The 21,022-nt window shown below is 39.1% G+C and overlaps 1 protein-coding gene across 8 annotated transcripts in view; it reads right to left on the bottom strand.

Annotated features, from left to right (window-relative positions):
* Positions 1–498: 498 nt before the first annotated feature.
* The window catches only part of LOC111078848 (rhophilin-2), a 45,091-nt gene continuing 24,567 nt past the window's right edge, over positions 499–21,022 (bottom strand). For 4 of the 8 annotated variants that reach the window (XM_022373744.2, XM_022373742.2, XM_022373741.2 and 1 more), the window contains exons 4-12: positions 17,671–17,787; positions 17,467–17,594; positions 2,724–2,877; positions 2,019–2,664; positions 1,719–1,963; positions 1,528–1,660; positions 1,141–1,460; positions 908–1,060; positions 502–859 (exon numbers count right to left, since the gene is read on the bottom strand). In XM_022373744.2, coding sequence (XP_022229436.1) covers positions 644–859; positions 908–1,060; positions 1,141–1,460; positions 1,528–1,660; positions 1,719–1,963; positions 2,019–2,664; positions 2,724–2,877; positions 17,467–17,594; positions 17,671–17,787 — 2,112 coding nt within the window. In that variant the 3' untranslated portion in view covers positions 502–643. Of the gene's footprint in view, positions 860–907; positions 1,061–1,140; positions 1,461–1,527; positions 1,661–1,718; positions 1,964–2,018; positions 2,665–2,723; positions 2,878–3,066; positions 3,290–4,306; positions 4,387–17,466; positions 17,595–17,670; positions 17,788–21,022 lie in introns of those variants that run through there. The other 4 variants (XM_041595897.1, XM_022373747.2, XM_022373746.2 and 1 more) reach the window with 4 other exon arrangements.

Consider the following 21,022-nt stretch of genomic DNA (forward strand, 5'->3'; position numbering starts at 1 on the left):
ATGTGATATCACACTGCTACAAGTGTATTTCAAAATTTCGCCCGACCCCTTCCGCCCCTACAAAGGATGAAAATCTGCAGGCACATTTTTAAAGATACGATAAAACTACGATACGTACTAAAAAAGTACGGGTATAAGTAGAGTCGCGTCCTTAGAAGCGACTCACACGTTCCTTCTCGTTTAACAATTGTAATCGATGAAGAACAGATCCCAAAGTATTTATTAAGTTTTGCTTGGTTTAAGTAGTGGTTTTTTTCTGTAAAAAATAATGCTTAATCAGCACACTCCTTAAAGCACGAGGAAGCTTGCTATCAAAAGCTGTAAACCACAAACAAACTGGTGTAGCTTCTTCAAACTTTGACAGACATCAGCTAATAGATGCCTCTTGACAGAAAAATGTAATACCATATCAATTAAGAGGCTGGAAATTCAAAACATCACGGACTTATTGAACAATCCTTGTACATGCATACATAAACCTTTTTTCCATTTTAACATTTGAAAACCGATTTGTCAGAGATAAGTCTCCTTCTTAGTCAAATTATATCTCATCGTTCGTTCTATTTTATAATGGCAGCTGCTTCGGAAGTGAGTATACACCTAATTAAATTAATTAAATTTTTAAATTAATCGCTTCTAAATCTCAAAAGATTTTGGCTATGCTCGGCGATCGTCGGAAGGGATTCCATAAGCTGGATGAAACGCTGCCCACGAAACCTGCCTTAGTCGAGGTCTTCATGCGAGCCTCGGGCTGTGTTGTAGTGTGTGTGGGACTTGAGGATCCTGATGAAAATCCCGATGAGCTAGCCGCTGACAACGTTGATATAGAACCCTTCGACGACAAGGGCTGTGGATTAGTCTTTTATTATTAGATTGGAATGAAAATATGTAGCGTCCTTAAACGCACCTTCAAATAATTGCGATCCATTGGAGTTATTACTTTGAGCTCAAGGACGGAACCACATGATTGTATAAGATGAACAACCTGTTGATGTGAAAACCACTTGACATCCATGCCCTCGATTTCGACAATGAAATCTCCCTCCTTTATGCCGCCAAGCTGCGAATACATTTATAACTTAATACATCCATCTCGAGTGGTTATTAAGTAACCGCTATCATAAATATCAAACTACTTACATCAGCCAGCGAATTGATCTCCACGTGAGCTATAATGACCGGCGCATCGCCGCGCACATGAAACCCAAAGTTCTCTATTTCTTCTTTATATTGGCGACGACATTCCTTGTCATGAACCACAGGGGTCGTGACAGTGTCACAGTGGCAGACGCTAGAGTCATGATATTTTGGGGATCCTTTTTGTAGACGAACACAGCGTGGCGCAGTCCAGTGACGCCGTGCAGAGAATATTGCAATCGGCCCAAGGCGTTTGAAAGGATCTTCCACTTTGTGCGACGTGAAATCGGGTCCCGTTAAGGTCAATGTAAACTTCGACGAGGCTTTATAAGTAGATACAGATTTTATGGCAATAAAACAACACTCCCTTATTTGAATTTTTCACATTACCTTCCACAACGCGCTCTACAAGATCGTAGCTCTCGTCAACCTTATTGGCCAACGCTTGAATTCTGAAGTTTTCATACTCCTCCTGGGCTTGGTAATTTGCTTCCTTGATGAAGTGCGTGAGTGATGTTTTATTCTTTAACAAAAAAATCGTACGTCATAGAGAATTTAGCATTTTACGGGATGATGATTACCTTCAGAAAGCGGCACATGCGCTGCAGACGCTGAACCTCTTCGTAACTAGCCAGAGCTTCTCGTAAGTGAGTATGCTTTATCGCAATGAAACTGACACTTTCTTCCTCGGACTCATCGCTGCATTGCGTCACACGCAATTCCTCTCGGGGGTTTCCAACAAACGAATCCTTTGATGATGCAAGCGGAGCTTTTTTGATGGGCACCCTCACATCTATGCTGCGAGCCTCGTAATGGTGGGCCAAAGCTAGTTAGTAAAGTTTAGGAGTTAATTTAATTTTATTATTGAAACAATTGCTCACCTCTGTAAAGCTCCGCCTTAAGCGGTACCAGCCCAGCCCAGCATTCTGGAAGGTAGGTATGTGTGTCATTCACTTGGATGTTCTTGTGCATCTCATTGTACTCGAGCGAAAGCTGTGCAGCTTCACCGCCCAAATCACGGAAAAGCTGAGGCAATTCATTAGATTGTGGCGCAGCACTGTTAATTACATGACTGGAAACAGTCAGCCCCGACGGCTCAATCTGTAGCTTCAGCTTTTCAAATAGACACTCACGAGCCTGAGACAGCATTAGAGATACCAAAACATCTAGTACGTGGGGTTTTAGATCCATAGATGGCGCATTTGTAAACGTATCGTAGATATGACGGAATATGCCCGCAGCACGCAAGAAACTATCAACAGCGGAGTCCAAGCCCCGTTCCGTACTACGATCGTGTCGAGCACCGATCTGTGTGTATATGGCGCCCAAGTTAAATAAAATGCACGCCTTCTCAAATGCAATGGTTCGCTGGCACGAGGGAACACCCGTTAATGAATCATACCACTCAAAGTAGACGCCTAGGTTGCGGTCAGGCGGAAAAAAGCGACGTTCCACGTAATAAAGCAAGTTGTAGTATCGAAAAAGCAATGCTACGCCAAGAGAATCGCGTGATGGAGTCTTGGACGCCTGAAAACAAATAACACTATTACAATAAATTTAAATAAAGTACTATCAAGTTGATTTGCCTGTCTGGTGTCTGTCATATCTGCAATTGCATCCATATAAATTGAGGATTCTTCACTATAGTGCTCCAAAATGAAGTCCGAGAAAGGTTCCATGAAATTAATTTCTTTTGTTTCCTTAAGACCCAATGGTATCATTGGAACAACGCCATCATGACTAGAATTTAGTAAAAATAATTCATCATAATTTATTCAAACATTTCAGTTATTGATAATTATTATATTGAGTGTGCACTCTATTCGGTTAAGCGCCGACCCATGGCAGCACATAGTCCGTTGTCTGAATCTCTATAAAAAAAACTATTAAACGTAGCTCTTAAATACTGTTTTCATTGACATGTCTTACATTTTCATGTCACCTTCCTCGGCTTTTGTCATCTGACTAGACGCCCTAGGGAGGCTCATCTGCATTGCATATTAAATTTAAACTCGATCATCGTTACATTCGCACGTTTATCGTTGTCGTCATCTGAGTGCCACGCATAGATCTACCAGTTACTACAACAAATCGCATAACCACGTGCGACTAGGTCCTCCTGTTTATTTGTCGCAAAATTGATTTGCTCGCCCTGCGCGGCAAATAAACATACATTACATTTTTCATGATTTTATTTGACATTTTTATACCCGTACTCAAAAAAGAGTTAAGGAGTATATTAGATTTGTGGTAAAAGTGGATGTGTGAAACTTAAAGAAGGAAACGTTTCCGACCCCATAAAGTACATATATATATTCTTGATCAGCATCAATAGCCGAGTCGATATAGCCATGTCCGTCTGTCCGTCCGTCCGTCTTGATGAGCGCGCCTAGATCTCAGAGACTATAAGAGCTAGGGCAACCAAATTTGGTTTCCAGACTCATGTGGTATCACACTGCTACGAGTGTATTTCAAAATTTCGCCCCGCCCCTTTCAGCCCACACAAAAGTACGAAAATCTGTGGCATGCACCATTTTAAAGATACGATAAAACTAAAAACGCAGTATCGTAGAGAATGCACATATCTACCAGATTGCCGAATCTGAATCATATCAGATTAATTTTCTGTTGGTTCACCCTCCTTCTCCAGCGCTGTTGACGCTACTGATTCTCTTTCTCGCTCGCACACTATGCCTCGTTCAGTGCGCGAGCAACCCCTAGCGGAGGAAATGTAGAATATAAATGGTACATCTTTAATCTACATGTTATATGTAAAATGTACATTGTAGATGTAGATAAAAGATGTAGAAAAAAATATAAAATTAAATTTTTTTTTAAATTCTAAAATTCTAATAAATTCTGCTAAAAAATGTATATACTGACTGAGTACGGGTATAAGTAGAGTCGCGTCCCCAGAAGCGACTCAAACGTTCCTTCTCGTCTTGTTTTCCGTGTTTTTGTCCCTGTGACTTCACAAAAAAGAGCTTGACCAATAAAGGTTAAGAATATGATTTAAATATTGAATCATTATGCATTCAACGGGACAATTATATTGACAAAGATTTTTTGTTTTTCTCTCTCGTGCGGATTTCCGTCTATTCAGGATTAAGATTGCTTTAAAATTTCACGGATCCATCTATTCAGGATTAGGATTGATTTAAAATTTTACTTTGCAATTAACGCAGCATAATCCAGGCGTTTCTCCAGCCGATTTGAATGCCCCACAATGCTCGCAAAGTTTCGTGCCACACCAACGCGGCAATTTGTCGTTCTTCATTAGTTAATTGATTCGCAATGCTCCGTAGCCTATTTACTCCGTTGCGAAAGATTAAATTTTCTTTTTTGCACTCGAAAATGAAAAGCAGAACATACACGTCTGGTTGATAACTTAGCTGATATTGAACTTTATTACACTACTCGACCAAATCGAACTTTTTCCTCATGGAACCAAACCGACTTTTTCTAATAGATTTTGAGCTTTACAATTTTTTAAAGAATTATGGTTTTTTTCTATGGCAGAACTATTTTTTAAAGAATGTTTGAAAACTGGTTAATTTTGTTTATGCTTTTTCCAAGGTAGTGCTTATTTTTTCACATAACTTAAATGCAGCTAAATGCAGTTTCCTGAGTTTTTAAAGTAAAAATTTCGCATAATTTCAAAATACCGCACACAAATCATAACTATAACCGTACTCAAAGAGTTAAGTATTTGTGGTAAAAGTGGATGCGTGTAACGCAGAGAAGGAAACGTTTCCGTCCCTATAAATATACATAGAGCTTTGCTAATCCCAAAATTTTTCAGAAAAAGTTGGTTTGGTTCCTTCAGCAAAAATCATGTCAGGTAGTGTTATTTTCTAACTTAGTATACTCGTACATTTGACAGTCCTGGAAAGGCCAACTTCATATAAAATAAATACGAAAGGGAGCGTTGAGTTCGCTTCTGCTGCCGCGACTCTACTTGTATGTAATTTATTTACACTTTTTTTTGCTACAGCTTTCATCTACATCTACAATGGGTTTTTCGTTTTGTTTTGAGGGCTGATGTAGCGGAAATATATATTATATTTATATTGTATATATTGTATTATATTTTATTTATTTCCCACCCCCACCCACTCTGCCCATTCCTTAGTTATATTGCGGCAGGTCCGCACAGGTCGCTACATCAGCCCTCAAAACAAAACGAAAAACCAATTCAAGCGGCCAAAAATTGTAGAGCCCACACACAAGCACAGTATGTGTGAATACATGGCACACACACATTTACGTAGCCTGGAAACGAAACTCAAAACAAACTCAGAACGGTTTCGGAAAAAAAGAATTGATAAATATTTTGTCGTGCCTGTGTACACACATACATTTGCAATTCTAGGCTTGCTAGTCGAGAACCTTGGGGAAGGGGCGGGGCGAAATTTTGAAATACACTTGTAGCAGTGTGATATAACATGAGTCTGGAAACCAAATTTGGTTCCTCTAGCTCTTATAGTCTCTGAGATCTAGGCGCTCAACATGACAGACAGACGGACAGATAGATATCCACTTTTACCACAAATACAATATACCCCTTAACTCTTTTTGAGTACGGGTATAAAAATTTACAAAATCAATTTGACATGCAATAATTGCAAATAACTTGCATTTATTTCCACGCATTTCAAATGGATTGCGCGATCGCAGACGTTTCAGTGGCTAATTTTAAAACATTTTGCATAAACAATCATAAAGAAACAACAAACAATAAAAGCTACCTTGTTAAATCTCAACGAGAAGGAACGTGTGAGTCGCTTCTTTGGACACGACTTTACTTTTATACCCATACTCAGTCAGTACATAAATTTGTAAGCTTATGATCTATGTAGAATTTAAAAAATTTTACATCTGTTATCTACATCTACAATGTCGATTCCACATCTTAAATGTAGATTATACATACACAATGTAGATTATACATACACAATGTAGATTATACATCTTTTCCGCAAAGGTCGCGCATTGCACAGGGCAGAGTGTGTGCGAGCGAGAAAGAGAATGAGCAGCGTGGTCTCTTGCTGGAGGAGGAGGGGGAAGCAACTGAAAATTAATTTCTGTATTCTGGATATAATTATGATTCAATCTGATTCAGATTCGGCAATCTGGTAGATATGGTCATTCTCTACGATAGTGCGTTTTCAGTTTAATCGTATCTTTAAAAATGGGCCAGCCACAGATTTTCCTCCTTTGTGGGACGTTTGCTTCAGTTTTCAGTTGCTTCCCGCCCCCTCCTGGCAGAGACACGCTACTCATTCTCTTTCTCGCTCGCACACTCTGCCTCGATATGTAGGCGAGCGCCCTCTAGCGAAGATGATGTAGAATATACATATTAGATGTACATAACAGATGTAGCAAAAAAAATTTAAATGTAAATTTATTTTTTATTCTTATATACCGACTGAGTACGGGTATCAGTCGAGTCGCGTCCCGAGAAGCGACTCACACGTTCCTTCTCGTTTTAATTAGTACATATGTTGAAATCAATAAAAACCAAAAAACCAAATATGAAAAACAATAAATTTTAAGTAATTTGCTGCCCCGCCCCCTTCCGCCTTCACAAAGGACGAAAATCTGTGCCATCCACAATTTTGAAGATACGAGATAGCGAAAACGCAGTATCGTAGAGAATGAGCATAACTACTAGATTGACGAATTTGGTTCAGATCGGATCAATATAATCTAGCCAGGATGAAGATATTAATTTGCAGTTGCTAACCCACCCCATTCAGACGCTGCAGCACTACTTATTCTCTCTCTCGTTCACACACACTCGGCCTCGTGCAGTGAATGTGCGCCCTCTGGCAGAGGGCAGAAAAAATATTTGGAAATTCCACAAAAATCATGAGGTCACATTTATTCAGAAACTATTATTTGATAGATTAAGGCTTTAAAAATGCTTAATAAAATGTTTCTTTTTTCTACGAGGGCTGTTAAAAAATTCCGAGAATTTTTAAAATTTCCGCCTCTTAATTGTTATGGCGTTACTCTTTCTATCAAAAAGCATCTATTAGCTGATTCTTGTCAAAATTTGAAGAAGCTGTGCCAGTTTGTTTGAGGTCTACAACCATTGATAGCAAGCTTCCTCGTGCTTTGAAGAAAAAATGGAAAAATTTCATGTGCTGATTAAGATTTATTTTTTGCGGAAAAAATCCATGAATTATACTTCGAATTACTTCCTTTCTCACCCTATTCTCAGTACTTAGTTCTTAGTGACTATTTCTTGTTTCCAAACCAGAAGTAATGACTCGGCGGAAAGATATTTGAGTCCAATGATGAGTCATCTCACAAAAAATGTATATTTTGATGACCTCAACAAATCCTATTTTATGGAACAAAAATTGGAGAAATACTGGAAAATTTATATAGAGCTAAAATAAGACTATGTTGAAAAATAAAATGATTGTTTATCAAAAAACATATTTTTTACTCAAAAGGTCACAGCTTAGAACAGCCCTCGTATAAGAGTTTTTTTAAAGAATTTTTTCAAAATTGTTTTTAAATAAAAAATTGATGATTTTTGTGAGCAATTTTTCAAGACTTTGTCTTTAAAAAGTCGAATAAAAAGTCTTACCTGTGTCTTTATATTTTTTGTGTATATGTGCATTAATTAGACGTCGCACAGTGGGGCCTCAGCCGCAAAGAGGTTGCAAAAGTCATTGAATTTGTTGAACGCTTTGGATAAAATGAATACACGAATATGATAGAGAAGTTTCCAGAGCTTTCAAAAATCCAAGTTTGAAGTTTTGGTTTAGGAGATATAATCACACTTCCGTGTCCATAAATGTATTTAACTTTAATTGACATACTGCATCTTGCACGTAGAATAAAAAATAAAGTATGGAGGTATGATTCTGTTTTTGATATCTTTGACTAGGTGTATTCATTTTTATCAATATTCAATGAAAAACTGGTCTGTTGCATAGACAGTTCTAGAGAAAAACTTATTTTTCAAACAAACTAATTTTGTTGCTGTTTTTTAACTTTGACTTGAATTAAAAAAAAAAATAGTTTTTGTTTTCCTGAAATTTTAGTTAATCCTAAGTTTAAGGCCCATATTTGCGCAGCTATATATAAAATATATAGCTATATATAAAACGAGTTGCAAATTTGGTGTTCAACAAATCTCCTCTTTCTGAACCTTTCTAAATGCAAACTTATGACTTTTTACCGTCGCACTCCACACTTTGTCTCGTACGCTCTAGGAATTCATGCCCTCGAACGAATTTTTGCCTTACGTAATTTTAACTGGGACTCGGATAGAATCTTGCCACCTTATCAATCGAGGCTACATCTTTTAGACCTCCCTTCTTTGCGCCATCGCAGAATTTGTAACGGCGTTATATTTGTACACAAGCTCCTAGTTGGGCTTGTTGACTCAGAAGCACTTCTTGGCCTGCTTGACTTTTCTGTTCCCCTTAGACCTACCCGTACCTTTCGTCCGTTTCGTTTACCCTTCTGTATGTCTAATTACGCTCAACACGACCCTTTTCGAATCTTATGCTCTAATTATAATAATCTTTATCACACCCTATCCCCTGAAGTATCCCTTAAAATTATAGCCAGTAAGATATACCTGTTCTTACAATCCACTAATTTTTAATTATTTCCTATATCCACTTTTTTTTTCCTTTAATTTTAATCATAATGTATGTTAGCAGATAGTTGCTAGTCTTGAATAAATAAATAAATCCCATCCAAAATCCAAATCTTTTCGTTCGGAAAAACAAAAATATATTTCTTTTAAAGTCAATATTCTAATGATGTCATATATTTCATCTATTAGACATGTGAAATCGCAAAAAAAAGTGCAATCGCAGTGCAGAGTGTGTGTGAGCGAGAAAGAGAATAAGTAGCGTCTGCTGTGGCGGGTTAAGCAACTGAATATTAATTTCTTCATTCTGACTATAATTGTGATCCGATCTGATTCAGATTCGGCAATCTGGTAGATATGATCATTCTCTACGATACTCGTATCTTTAAAATTGTGGCTGTGGATGTGTGCAACGCAGAGAAGGACCGACCCCATAAAGTATATGTATTCTTGATCTGCATCAATAGCCGAGTCGATATAGTCATGCCCGTCTGTCTATCCGTCTCGTATATACTGAGTGAGTACGGGTATAAGTAGAGCGGCGTCCCCAGAAGCGACTCACACGTTCCTTCTCGTTGATTCTTGTGTCCCACTTTCTTGTCCGATTAGCCTCCTTGGTTTACTAAAGAGTTATCCAGTCTAAAAAAAATTAAAATCAAGACTTAATACAACATTTTAAGATGTTGGTTCTCCTTCTTCTCTCTCTGGATATATAATAGATGGGTAAAATTTATCAGTTCTTATCGCTCAATGCTATAAATACTACCTATCTTGATGCAGGATATGCTTTTCACAGGACCCTAAAGAGTTCAACAGATTCGTAAACAGTAAGCGTAGAACGTCCGCACATCGATCCCCGCTATAATTTCTTAATTCTTCGGCAAACAATGGTCAGGCAATTGCCTGCGCAATTTTTCTAAACAGCCTGTTCTCATCAAAGCTACTCTGGTCGGTCGTATCCATACAGTTTACCAAGGTCGAAGGGCATTTTTAGCCCCGTGTTAACTGAAAGCTCACTGCTTCATGACCATCGACTAGTTAAGCCGGTGTTTTCACCAGGTCTTGACGGAGTTCCTGGCTGTTTACTCAGGTACTGTGCCGACGCCCTGTTTAGACTATTCACCCTATCCATTAATTCTTTCAATAAGAAAGGTAGCAAGTCTGAGTGTTTCCTAAAATGTTTGAGAATATGTTAACTCCGCATTTGCAACATCTCTGCAAATCACTTTACTTTCCAGCTTAGCACTTAATTATAGGGCGACAATCAACAACCACAAATTTATTAGAGTTCACCTCCTTTATCATTAAAGGCTTCCAGTAACTTGCAGACGGATGTTATTTACACTGATTTACGTAAAGCATTCGACTGTGTAAACCATTCTGTAAACCACTTGACCTTTTGGATTTTTCGCCCAATCTTTTTATATGGATTTCTAGCTACCGTTGTTAAAGGTCTCAAAGAGAGCTCTTCATAAACTAATTCTCTTCACCTGTTGAGGTTACTTCTGGATTATCACAGGGCAGCCATTTAGGCACCCTATTTTTCACACTCTTTATTAATGACCTGCCTTCAATATTAACAAACTCTCCAGTACTCATGTATGCGGATGATGTTAAACTATGTGTCCAGTATAAGGACATTTCACTTCAGTCTCGCTTGCAATCCGATGCATCGAAATGCAAAATAATGACATTTCATCGCTCCAGCGCCTTGTTGGCTTCATACACGCTCTCCGGAGGTTCTCTTGCGAGAATTACCTTGGTTAATGATCTTGGTGTCAAACTAGACCTCAAGTTGAAGTTTTCTGAACACATTTTTACTATGGTAAAGAAGGCCTTGGGTTTATAAAGAGGTGGTCAAAGGAATTTGACGACCCCTATATAACAAAGACTCTCGCCTATATCTCGCTTGTTCGTCAGATTTTAGAGTACAACTCTTGTGTATGGTGCCCCCAGTACAAAGTACACCAGGACCGTATAGAATCAGTCCAGAAAAACTTTTTACTTTTTGCTCTGCGTGGCCTTAACTGGGATGCAGGTGTGAGACTGCCATCTTACCCTCGTAGATTGCTTTTGATAAACCTTCCAACCTTAGTTGGTCGTAGAAAAAGCTTGGTGTGATTTTTGTGCACAACCTGATCAAGAGTGACGTATATAGACCTGACTTGTTGAGCCGCATAAACTTCACGATTCCTATTAGATCAACTAGAAACATTATTCCTTTGTTTCTTCCACTTTGTTGATAGTATTATTTCTTGCATAAACCGTTTAGGGTCTTGTGCTCGGATTAGATTTCCCTCTCATATAATATATGATATATATAATATATATGAAAATGACCGTCAACTAGTCATGACGTGATCGTGCTGCCCATGAATACCATCCAATCGTGTAATAAAGATTAATAGAAATAATAGAAAAGAACAAATGTCAACGTTTAAGAGCACCAGCTCGGTAAAGAGCACAAGCACTGTAACCAAAGCCAAAATGAGCCAAGCCCGGCAACAACAACAAGACGAACGTCTGCTCTCGCAAGCAAAAAACAACGCGTACTTCTCTATACGCTTGCCAAAGGCAGCAGTACCAACAAAAACTGCATCACTGCAAGTGAACGAGGAGAGAACACGCTCTCTCTCCCCTGCATTGCAAAGTGGGTCATGGAGTGCTCAGTGCCCATCCCCCGACTCGTACTGCCTAACCAGCGATTTGCTAATATCGACAACAACTAGTACAATGCCCTCGCTCAAAACTGTGTCTTCGACCACAACAACGACAACAACCACTGCATTTGCTCAGCGCCCGATAATGTCGACCCACTGCGACAAGCCCCAACTCTCCCAACCAATAAGTTCAAAAAATGCTAACGAAGCGTTAATTCAGACTGGGCTCGATCGCTATGTGCAAATCAAAAGAAAATTGAGCCCACAAAATGTGAAGAACAACAATGCAGCTAAAATAACTTAAATAACCGAGAACACTGTGCCACATAAGGCACTAGCAAACAATAGATTTGCGATACTAAGTGTCCCAAATGAAGATGAGATCACCAAAACACCCAAGGCCAAAAAATTAAGACCACCTATTTATGTTCGACAGGCAAATTGTGCTGAACTGGTCAAAAAAATAACTGACACAATTGGCGCAAAAACATTCTATGTCACGTACATAAAAAGGGGTAATATAAATGATACAAAAATACAAGTCAATGACGAACAAAACTATCGATCAGTTGCGAAATACCTCGAAAATGAAAAAATGAATTACTACACCTACCAACTTAAAAGTAGCAAAGGATTACAAGTGGTTATCAAAGCAATCGAACCAACAGTCCCACCCAATCAATGAGATAATAGATGGACTTAACGATGAGGGCTTCGAAGTAAATAGAAATAAAATTCCCCAGCCAATGTTCAAAGTAGAACTGACACCTAAAAGTATGCATTTAAGTAAAAATGAAGTTCATCCAATATACAAGCTTCAATACCTACTGCACCGTAGGATCACCGTTGAGGAACCACACAAACGAAATGGACCGGTCCAATGCACAAATTGCCAGGAATATGGACACACGAAAACCTATTGCACTCTACGGGCAGTCTGCGTTGCCTGTGGTGATGTTCATCTCACTGAGGCCTGCCCCGTAAATGAGGATAAAAAAAATGTAGCAACTGTGGGGGAAACCATACTGCCAACTATAGAGGTTGTCCTGTCTATAAAGTGTGAGGTCCTATTTTTAAGGCTGAGGTATGCATCAGTCTGTCCAGGGTCCGCTACAAGAAAATTTGTAGATTGTAGGTGACTTCAGGTGTCGGGCTGGCTTGAAATATGCAGTAGGCAAGCGAGAAATGATGATGCGAGAGTTTTTGTTTGCTGGTTTCTTGGTTTTATTCAGTATTCTTTTTCATTCACTTTAACTCTTTTACGTTGCTACTTTGACTCGTAGTTGAATGGTGCGCTGGTGGACTGCGTAGTGTGGTGTTTTGCTTTTGTGACTGCCTAGTGCAGTGTCTTGGGTGTGTGACTGAGGGACTGCCTAGTGCAGTGTCTTGTGTTCGGGCTGATAGACTGCCTAGTGCCTTGTATTCGGGCTGATGGACTGCCTGCTCTTTCGGCCGATCTTGGCCCTTTTATGCAGCTGGCGATCGCACCTGAGACCCGAAAATAATTAATTCTTGCTGACTTAAGGTTATTGGATAACAATAATTGTGGGGTGTGGTAACTAGGTCGAAGCTTGGTGCTTCATTGACGATTTTTAGTGGGTCAGTAGTGTTTTGCTGAGACTGCATCCCGGAAGATGCAGTTGGGAATTGGGTTTAGGATTGATTTTGCTAACTCGGCATCGCGGAAGGTGATAGCTGAATTTGGGCCGGTAGGTCGATAATTTTATGCTGGCTTGACTTATTGTGAAATAACGCAAATGATATTTCTTATGTAGGCCGTCGATTGCGAAATGTCCCAAGAGGTGGGGTGTTTTAAATTGTTGTGTGGACAAGAGAGTTCTTAATTAATTGTGTGCGTTGCTTAAGACAATTTTATTTCCCGGAGTTGCTGACACACCGCTATTTGTGGAGAACCGTGGCTAGAGCCATGGTTCGTTATCTCTGTGTATATCAGTGTATATGTGTATATCTCCCGCCAGCGTGGATGCGCTGACCCTCCGCCGTTTGTTACGAGCCATGGCTAGAACCATGGTTCGTTACAAAAGAATTGAAAAATCGCCTAAACCAACAAATAACTGCAGCTTGAAACCCAGGCGTCCGACAAAACTTAACATATATACCATCAACTACGACTCCAGGAGTTTCTTTTGCTCAGGCGTTAATTTACAACAACGGGTCGTACGCCTCAGTCTCTAAGCCGACACTTCAACCAACCACAGCTGGAATAATGCAGAATCAGGCATTAAATCAGATCCCAGAATTCTCTGCCCAACATACCCCTGCTAATCCATCCCAATTGCCTAGTGGAATTGAATCAATGCTGGTAACTTTAACAAACACAATGGTAGCAATACAACAAACGATGCAGGAGCTTATGCGCAACCAAAATCTCCTCCTGGCGCTCCTAATCAAACAGAAATCTGTTTAAATGTCCTGTCTAAATATATGTTTCTGGAATGCAAATGGCATTTCGCAGCATAAATGCGAGCTCTTACAGTTCCTCGCTCAACCTCGATGGCTATAACTTCTATGCGACAAATCATCCCGATGGTAGGGCACATGGAGGTACTGGCGTTCTGATCAAGAATCGCATTAGGCATTATCCATTGCCTTCATTTTCTACACCTTATCTACATACAGGCAACAGCATTTCATATTGAAATTCAGAGCGGCTACCTAAACCTAGCCGCAGTATACTGCCCACCACGCGCATTTCCGAAACAGCATTTGTAACATTCTTCGAACTACTAGGTGACCGATTTATAGCAGCTGGTGACTACAATGCCAAGCACACCCATTGGGGATCTAGACTTACCAACCCGAAAGGAAGACAACTATATAACGCTATAATAACCCCACGAAACAAGCTAGACTTTATCTCTCCGGGCAAGCCCACATATTGGCCCACAGATCCAAACAAGCAACCCGACTTGATTGATTTTGCAGTTACACGAAGGGTGCTGCAAGCTCAGATTAATGTAGATCACTTCACAGATCTATCATCGGATCACTCGCCCATTCTACTTCACCTTTACGACCATCCACAGCTTTCGGAACGCCCACACTTTCTAACTTCTAGCAAAACAGATTGGCTAAAATACAGGAAGTACATAAGCTCTCATATTGATAGCTGCCCATGCATTAATTGTAAAGATGACATTGATAGGTCAGTCGAAGCATTGGTTTCCTCAATGTCACTGGCGGCAAAACACTCAACACCAATATTAGCATCTAATAAACTTTCCAACAGCAGTCGTATTTCTAGGCACATTGAAGTGCTGCTACGCGATAAAAGAAGGCTTCGCCGAGAGTGGCAAGCACGCAGATCACCTGCCTCGAAAGAGCGGCTAAAAATAGCCAACCACCTACTACGCAGAGCCCTAGAAGATGAAAAAAACCGAGCTCAACTCTCCCCAACTAGCAAACGATTCCCACTGTGGAAAGCAAAATCAGGCGTATGCCCACCAATCGAGAGTGAATCACCTTTGCATACACAAGCAGGAGAGTGGGCTCGCAGCAACAAAGAGAAGGCAAATACATTTGCCGTCCATCTAGAAAACGTCTTCAAACCACACCCAGCAACGAAAAGCTTTGTGCTTCCACCAACCAACAATCCCGAAGCTACTCCGCCTATCATATTCCAATCAGGAGAAGTCACAAGGGTCATAAAGACCAAATCTCAAAGCAAAAGAAAGCTCCGGGCCACGATTTAATCTCTCCTAAAATGATCATAGAATTGCTGAGCTGTGCAGTGTATTTCCTTACTGTGATATTCAACAGCATGATGACTTGGGGCTATTATCCTCAAGAATGGAGGAAATCAGTCATCACAATGATCTATAAAGCCGGAAACGATAAGTCCAAGCCATCATCATATAGACCTATCAGCCTACTGCCTTGCCTATCAAAGATATTTGAAAAGCTGCTCCTGAATCGTATCAAACAACACCTACACATCAACGGTGCCATCCCGACTCACCAATTTGGATTTCGCGAAAAACACGGAACCATTGAACAAGAAAACCGTATAACCTCTGAGATACGAAATGCATTTGAAAGACGGGAGTATTGCTCCGCTGATTTTCTGGAAGTCGCCCAGGCTTTCGACCGCGTTTGGTTAGATGGCTTAGTCCACAAAATCAAAATATTACTTCCACAGAACATTCATGGAATATTGGGGTCATACCTACAGCAAAGAAGTTTCGCAGTACGATCAAAGATTTCCTCTCTGAATATCATCCAATTGAAGCTGGTGTACCGCAAGGCAGCGTGCTTGGACCGACACTGTATATCATATTCACAGCAGATCTACCGACAAACAGCCTAACCACAACTTCGACATTTGCTGATGATACTGCCATATAAAGTCGCTCCAAGTGCCCAAGAAGGGCCACGGATCACTTATCATCTCATCTCGTGGCCTTAGAAAAATGGCTAGCAGACTGGCGGATACATGTAAACGAGCAAAAGTGCAAGCATGTCACCTTCACGTTAAACAAACAAACTTGCCCTCCATTATGTCTGAACAATATCAACATTCCACAAGCCACCGAAGTAACATACCTTGGTGTTCATCTGGATAGAAGAGAAATCTACTTAAATTTAAAGCTAGTTATCTACATTGGCTAATAAACACCCGTTCACCACTAAAACTGGAGTAAAAAGTACTTTTGTACAGTGCAGTTCTCAAACCCATCTGGACATACGGCTCCGAGCTATGGGGAAATGCTTGCGTTAGTAATTATTTCTAATCCAGAGAGCTCAATCGAAGATACTAAGAACTATCACTGGGGCACCATGGTACATACGGAATGAAAATATCCATAAAGACTTAAATGTAGGATCAGTTAAAGATGAAAATGCCAAAGTGAAAGCAAAGTACCAGGCCAAGCTTCAAGCCCATCCTAATAGACTTGCGCAGTCTTTAAATTGTCACACTAGCCATACACGACTCCGGCGAAGTGACCTTCCCACCCAGCAATAATACTTAGCTAGGGACGTACTCTAAGTAATTAAGTGTAATTAATTAAATATTTATTTTAGGCTAAGATTTGTATACTTGTCGTAAGTCTCTAATGGGGAAGATTCGATAAATAAAATCCCGTAATAATGAAAAAAATAAAAAATAAATAATATCCACCACTAAATCCCTTCCTCTTCTTAAATCACTAATACTAAAATACCTTTTCCGTAACACTACCCAACAAAATTGAACTTTTTTTTTAGGCTGTGGACCAAAATGACTTTTTATGATAGATTTCGGGTTATAAAAATTTTTGTAGTGCTTTATTTTTTTTATGGTTTTTTTCAGAGGTAGTGCTTCTATTTTTCACATAACTTAAGTATCTTATATCTGGTTGCATAGAACTTTGCAGTTCTAAAAAACTGACAAATGCAGCTTAATCCGACCCAGACATTTTGTATCTGCAGCTTAACGCCTGGAAGATATACAGCTTTCAAATTCAAATTTCATAATTTTTTGCGGTATTTTTTTTTTTCGAAATTTAAAGTTTAAAAACTCGGAAAAAGTCGAAAGAAAAATAATTCTTGGCATGCATTTTTAGTTTTAGATAGAATTCAGACCATAATTGTGATCCGATCTGATTCAGATATAAGATACTCAAGTTATGTGAAAAATAAAAGCACTACCTCTGAAAAAAACATTAAAAAATACGATTTTAAAATTCTTAAAAAAAACCATAATTCGTTAAAAATTTGTAGACCCCGATATCTATAAGAAAAAGTCATTTTGGGCCACAGCCTAATTGTCGTGTTGACTAGTGTAATTAGTACTATTTCTTAGGTATATTTTCATGTTTAGCTCTAATAACACTACCCGACACAATTTCGCCGCTTCGAACCAGACCAACTTTTTTGAAAGATTTAAACATGCTTAGTAATAATTTATTTTTTTTTAGCAGAACTTTTTTAAATTATTTTTTAAATCTGGTTTTTTTAAAGCTTATTACAGTGGTAGCTTTTTCATTTTTTGTGCGTTTAAAAATTTGCCAAAGTTTTGAATGAAACTGCTCGAAAAAAGTTACTCACTTCTCGTTTTGATAAATTTCCACTGATGAATTCAACTCTGCTAGTTGCTCCTTTAGAAGTTGCAAATTTGAATTGACGAAGCTCAGTTCCAAGGCTACTGTATCGCGTAGTTTGCGGTTAGTTGTCACCTTAACGCAGCAACAGTAGGAATTGGGAAAGCCGTTAAAAATTATAGTCCTTTTTTTTTCAATTATTAGTTCCTACCTTGAATAAATTCTCGGCTCCAGCGCGTAAGCGAAGTTCCTTGTTGATCTCTTGGTTTAGTTTGCAGCGACGACTTTGCAGCTTGCCTCGACATGTTGCAGCTCTCGGATCAGACCCCTGAAATATAAACAATATCATTTTTGCTATTCGACATTGCTTAAGCACCGTACTATATATTGAAAATTAAAAAAAAAATTTAAAGTAAAACGAGAAGGAACGCGTGAGTCGCTTCTGGGGACGCGACTCTACTTATATCCGTACTCAGTCAGTATATACATTTTTGAGCATGATTTTTTAGAATTTTAAAATAAAAATATATACATTTTTTTGCTACATCTGTTATCTACATCTACAATGTATATTCTACATCTAACATGTAGATTCTACATGTACCATTTATATTCTACATCTCCTCCGCTAGCGAGAAAGAGAATGAGTAGCGGTTCTCTGGCTGAAGTAGGCGGGGGAACCAACAGAAAATATACATTTTGGTTCACAGCCTAAATAAAAAAGTTAAATTTTGTCGAGTAGTGTTATTGGTGTTAAATATTGTGAGCTTAACAGCTCACAATCACGAAAACCTACAGCGGATCGGGCTAAGAATGCCCTCAGGTTCAATTCATTCGAGGCGTTAAGACGGAACAGACTGCCTCATCTAACTATATATACTTTATGGGGTCGGAAATGTTTCCTTCTCTGCGTCACACACATCCACTTTTACCACAATTCTAATATACTAATAACTCTTTGAGTACGGGTATAAAATCCATATCAAGGCTCGAATTATGCGCCGCCACCCTCTTGGCTCAATTTTGGTCATACGTCAAACAAGTTCTTGACAACTGTGGAATCGAGAGCGTTTATTTGGAAAGATTCCGAAATAACACTGCCGTCGCAGTGTAATACTTCAGACATTGCACCTCGTGGTTGCGATGTAAGTGAACTTATCGAATCAATTTGATTCGAGGGCCCGCAATTCTTATACGGAGATGAGTCAGGGTGCCCAGAAAATTCGCATTTTCCGATACCCTCCGAATTGGAAAAGTCCGAGCTTAAAAGAGCTTGCTCTTGCTCACACATGTTAAACCGTTGAGCAATCGCCCTCGTTTGAGTTTATGACTCGCATCTCATCGTTTTCCAAGATCATCAGGATTCTTGATTTTTAAACCCAGGAAAGAGAACGATCACGCTTCGAACAGAACCGAATTTTTCCGATAGATTACATTTTTACAGCCGTACTCAAAAAGAGTTAAGGAGTATATTAGAATTTTGGTAAAAGTGGATGTGTGTAACGCAGAGAAGGAAACGTATCCGACCCCATAAAGTATATATATTCTTGATCAGCATCAATAGCCGAGTCGATATAGCCATGTCTGTCTGTCCATCTGTCTGCCTTGTTGAGCGCCTAGATCTCAGAGACTATATGAGCTAGGGCAACCAAATTTGGTTTCCAGGCTCATGTGATATCACACAGCTACAAGTGTGTTTCAAAGTTTCGCCCCGCCCCCTTCCTTCCCCAAAAAACACGAAAATCTGTGGCAGGCACATTTTTTAAGATACGATAAAACTAAAAACTCAGTATCGTAGAGAATGCACATATCTATCAGATTCCCGAATCTGAATCAGATCGGATCATAATTATAGCCAGAATAAAGAAATTTTCAGTTGCTTCCCCCCGCCCCCTCCAGACAACGACAACACAACTCTTTTTCCATCTCGCTCGCACACTCTGCCGCGCTCAGTGCGCGAGCAACCCCTAGCGGAGGAGATGTAGAATCTAAATGGTAAATGTATAATCTACATGTTAGATGTAGAATATACATAATATATGTAGATGTAGATAACAGATGTAGCAAAAAAATGTAAAATGTAACATTTTTTTTTTAAATTCTAAAATTCTAAATAATCAAATGCTCAAAAATGTATGACTGAGCACTGACTGAGTACGGGTATAAGTAGAGTCGCGTCCCCAGAAGCGACTCGCACGTTCCTTCTCGTTTTGATTTAAGATGAGTAGGCAGTCATTATCTAGAAGTCTACTGAAAAATTGTGGTGTTTTAAAGATTAAAGAAGCTGTGAAATAAAAATTGATTAAAAATAGCTTGTCGATACACCAAAAATTTCTGTTGGTTTATAAGAAATACCCAGACGACGACGACCAGAAATAAACATAAACCTGTGTATACGTGTTGCAAGGTTTGGTTGACGGAAATTATGGAATTAGTAATGGATTAGTAACCCTCTGCCTCTTTGCTGGGTAAATACACATATGATCATAATAATAGGTACACGTTGCAAATTTTCAATTCACATCAGTTTTATCGTACTTTATGAGTTGAAAACCAAATTTTTTTTTGTATTTTTTGTTTGTCAATATGAGGCAACTCTTTGACAAAAAAATTAAATAGGTGAACCCCCTAATAACAGAGCTTTTACCGAAAATGTGAGTTGACCACACACTTTGGCTGATCAATATAATAGGTACAGTGTCAGTAATTCTTCAATATTAAGTAAATAATTTGAGATTTTTTGCTTTTTTGGCCGTTTAATGTAAATTTCATTTAACTAAAGTCAAAACATAAACAAATAATTATTTTTTCCTTACAAGAATGGGTCGAAATTCTCATTGTACAGAGGAGGAAGCCCGATTGGCTCTTAGTCTGAGAAAAGAAGGCAAATCTCTTCGTGCCATTGCCAAATTAATGCAAAGATCTCATAACTTTGTTAAAAATGCATTAAAAAGGAAATGTAGTCAGGAAACGCGGGGAAGACCACAGAAAACAAGCATAACACTTGACCACTACATTATATCTCTGAGCAAAAAGGACCCATTTAAGTCGTCAAAGGCTATTGCAGCAGAAATCGGACAAGAAGTTAGTGCTCCAACAATCCGTAGACGGCTACAACAAGCCAACCTTCCGGGGAGAATAGCAAGAAAGGTTCCACTTATGCGCAAAAAAAATATAGCCATGAGGCTAACTTTTTCTAAACTTCATAAAGACTGGGTAGGATGCGACGGCGAGAAAAAGTGGAGAAACATTTTGTGGAGCGACGAAACAAAAATAAATTTATTTGGGAATGATTGTTAAAGGAATGTACGACGCCCTAAAGGAAAGGAATTTGATCCACGCTTCACCAAAAAAACTGTCAAACATGGAGGTGGCAATATAATGATATGGGGCTGCTTCTCCTGGTACGGCGTAGGTCCACTTTTCCAGACAACGAACAAAATGAACGCTGAGGAATACAAGTCTATATTGGAGAGTGCTATGTTACCTTATGCTGAAGAAAATATGCCCTTGCGTTGGGTATTTCAACAAGATAACGACCCAAAGCACACATCAAGGCTTTT

The sequence above is a fragment of the Drosophila obscura genome, unplaced genomic scaffold, assembly GCF_018151105.1.
Source record: "Drosophila obscura isolate BZ-5 IFL unplaced genomic scaffold, ASM1815110v1 contig_87, whole genome shotgun sequence".
Lineage (NCBI taxonomy): Eukaryota > Metazoa > Arthropoda > Insecta > Diptera > Drosophilidae > Drosophila > Drosophila obscura.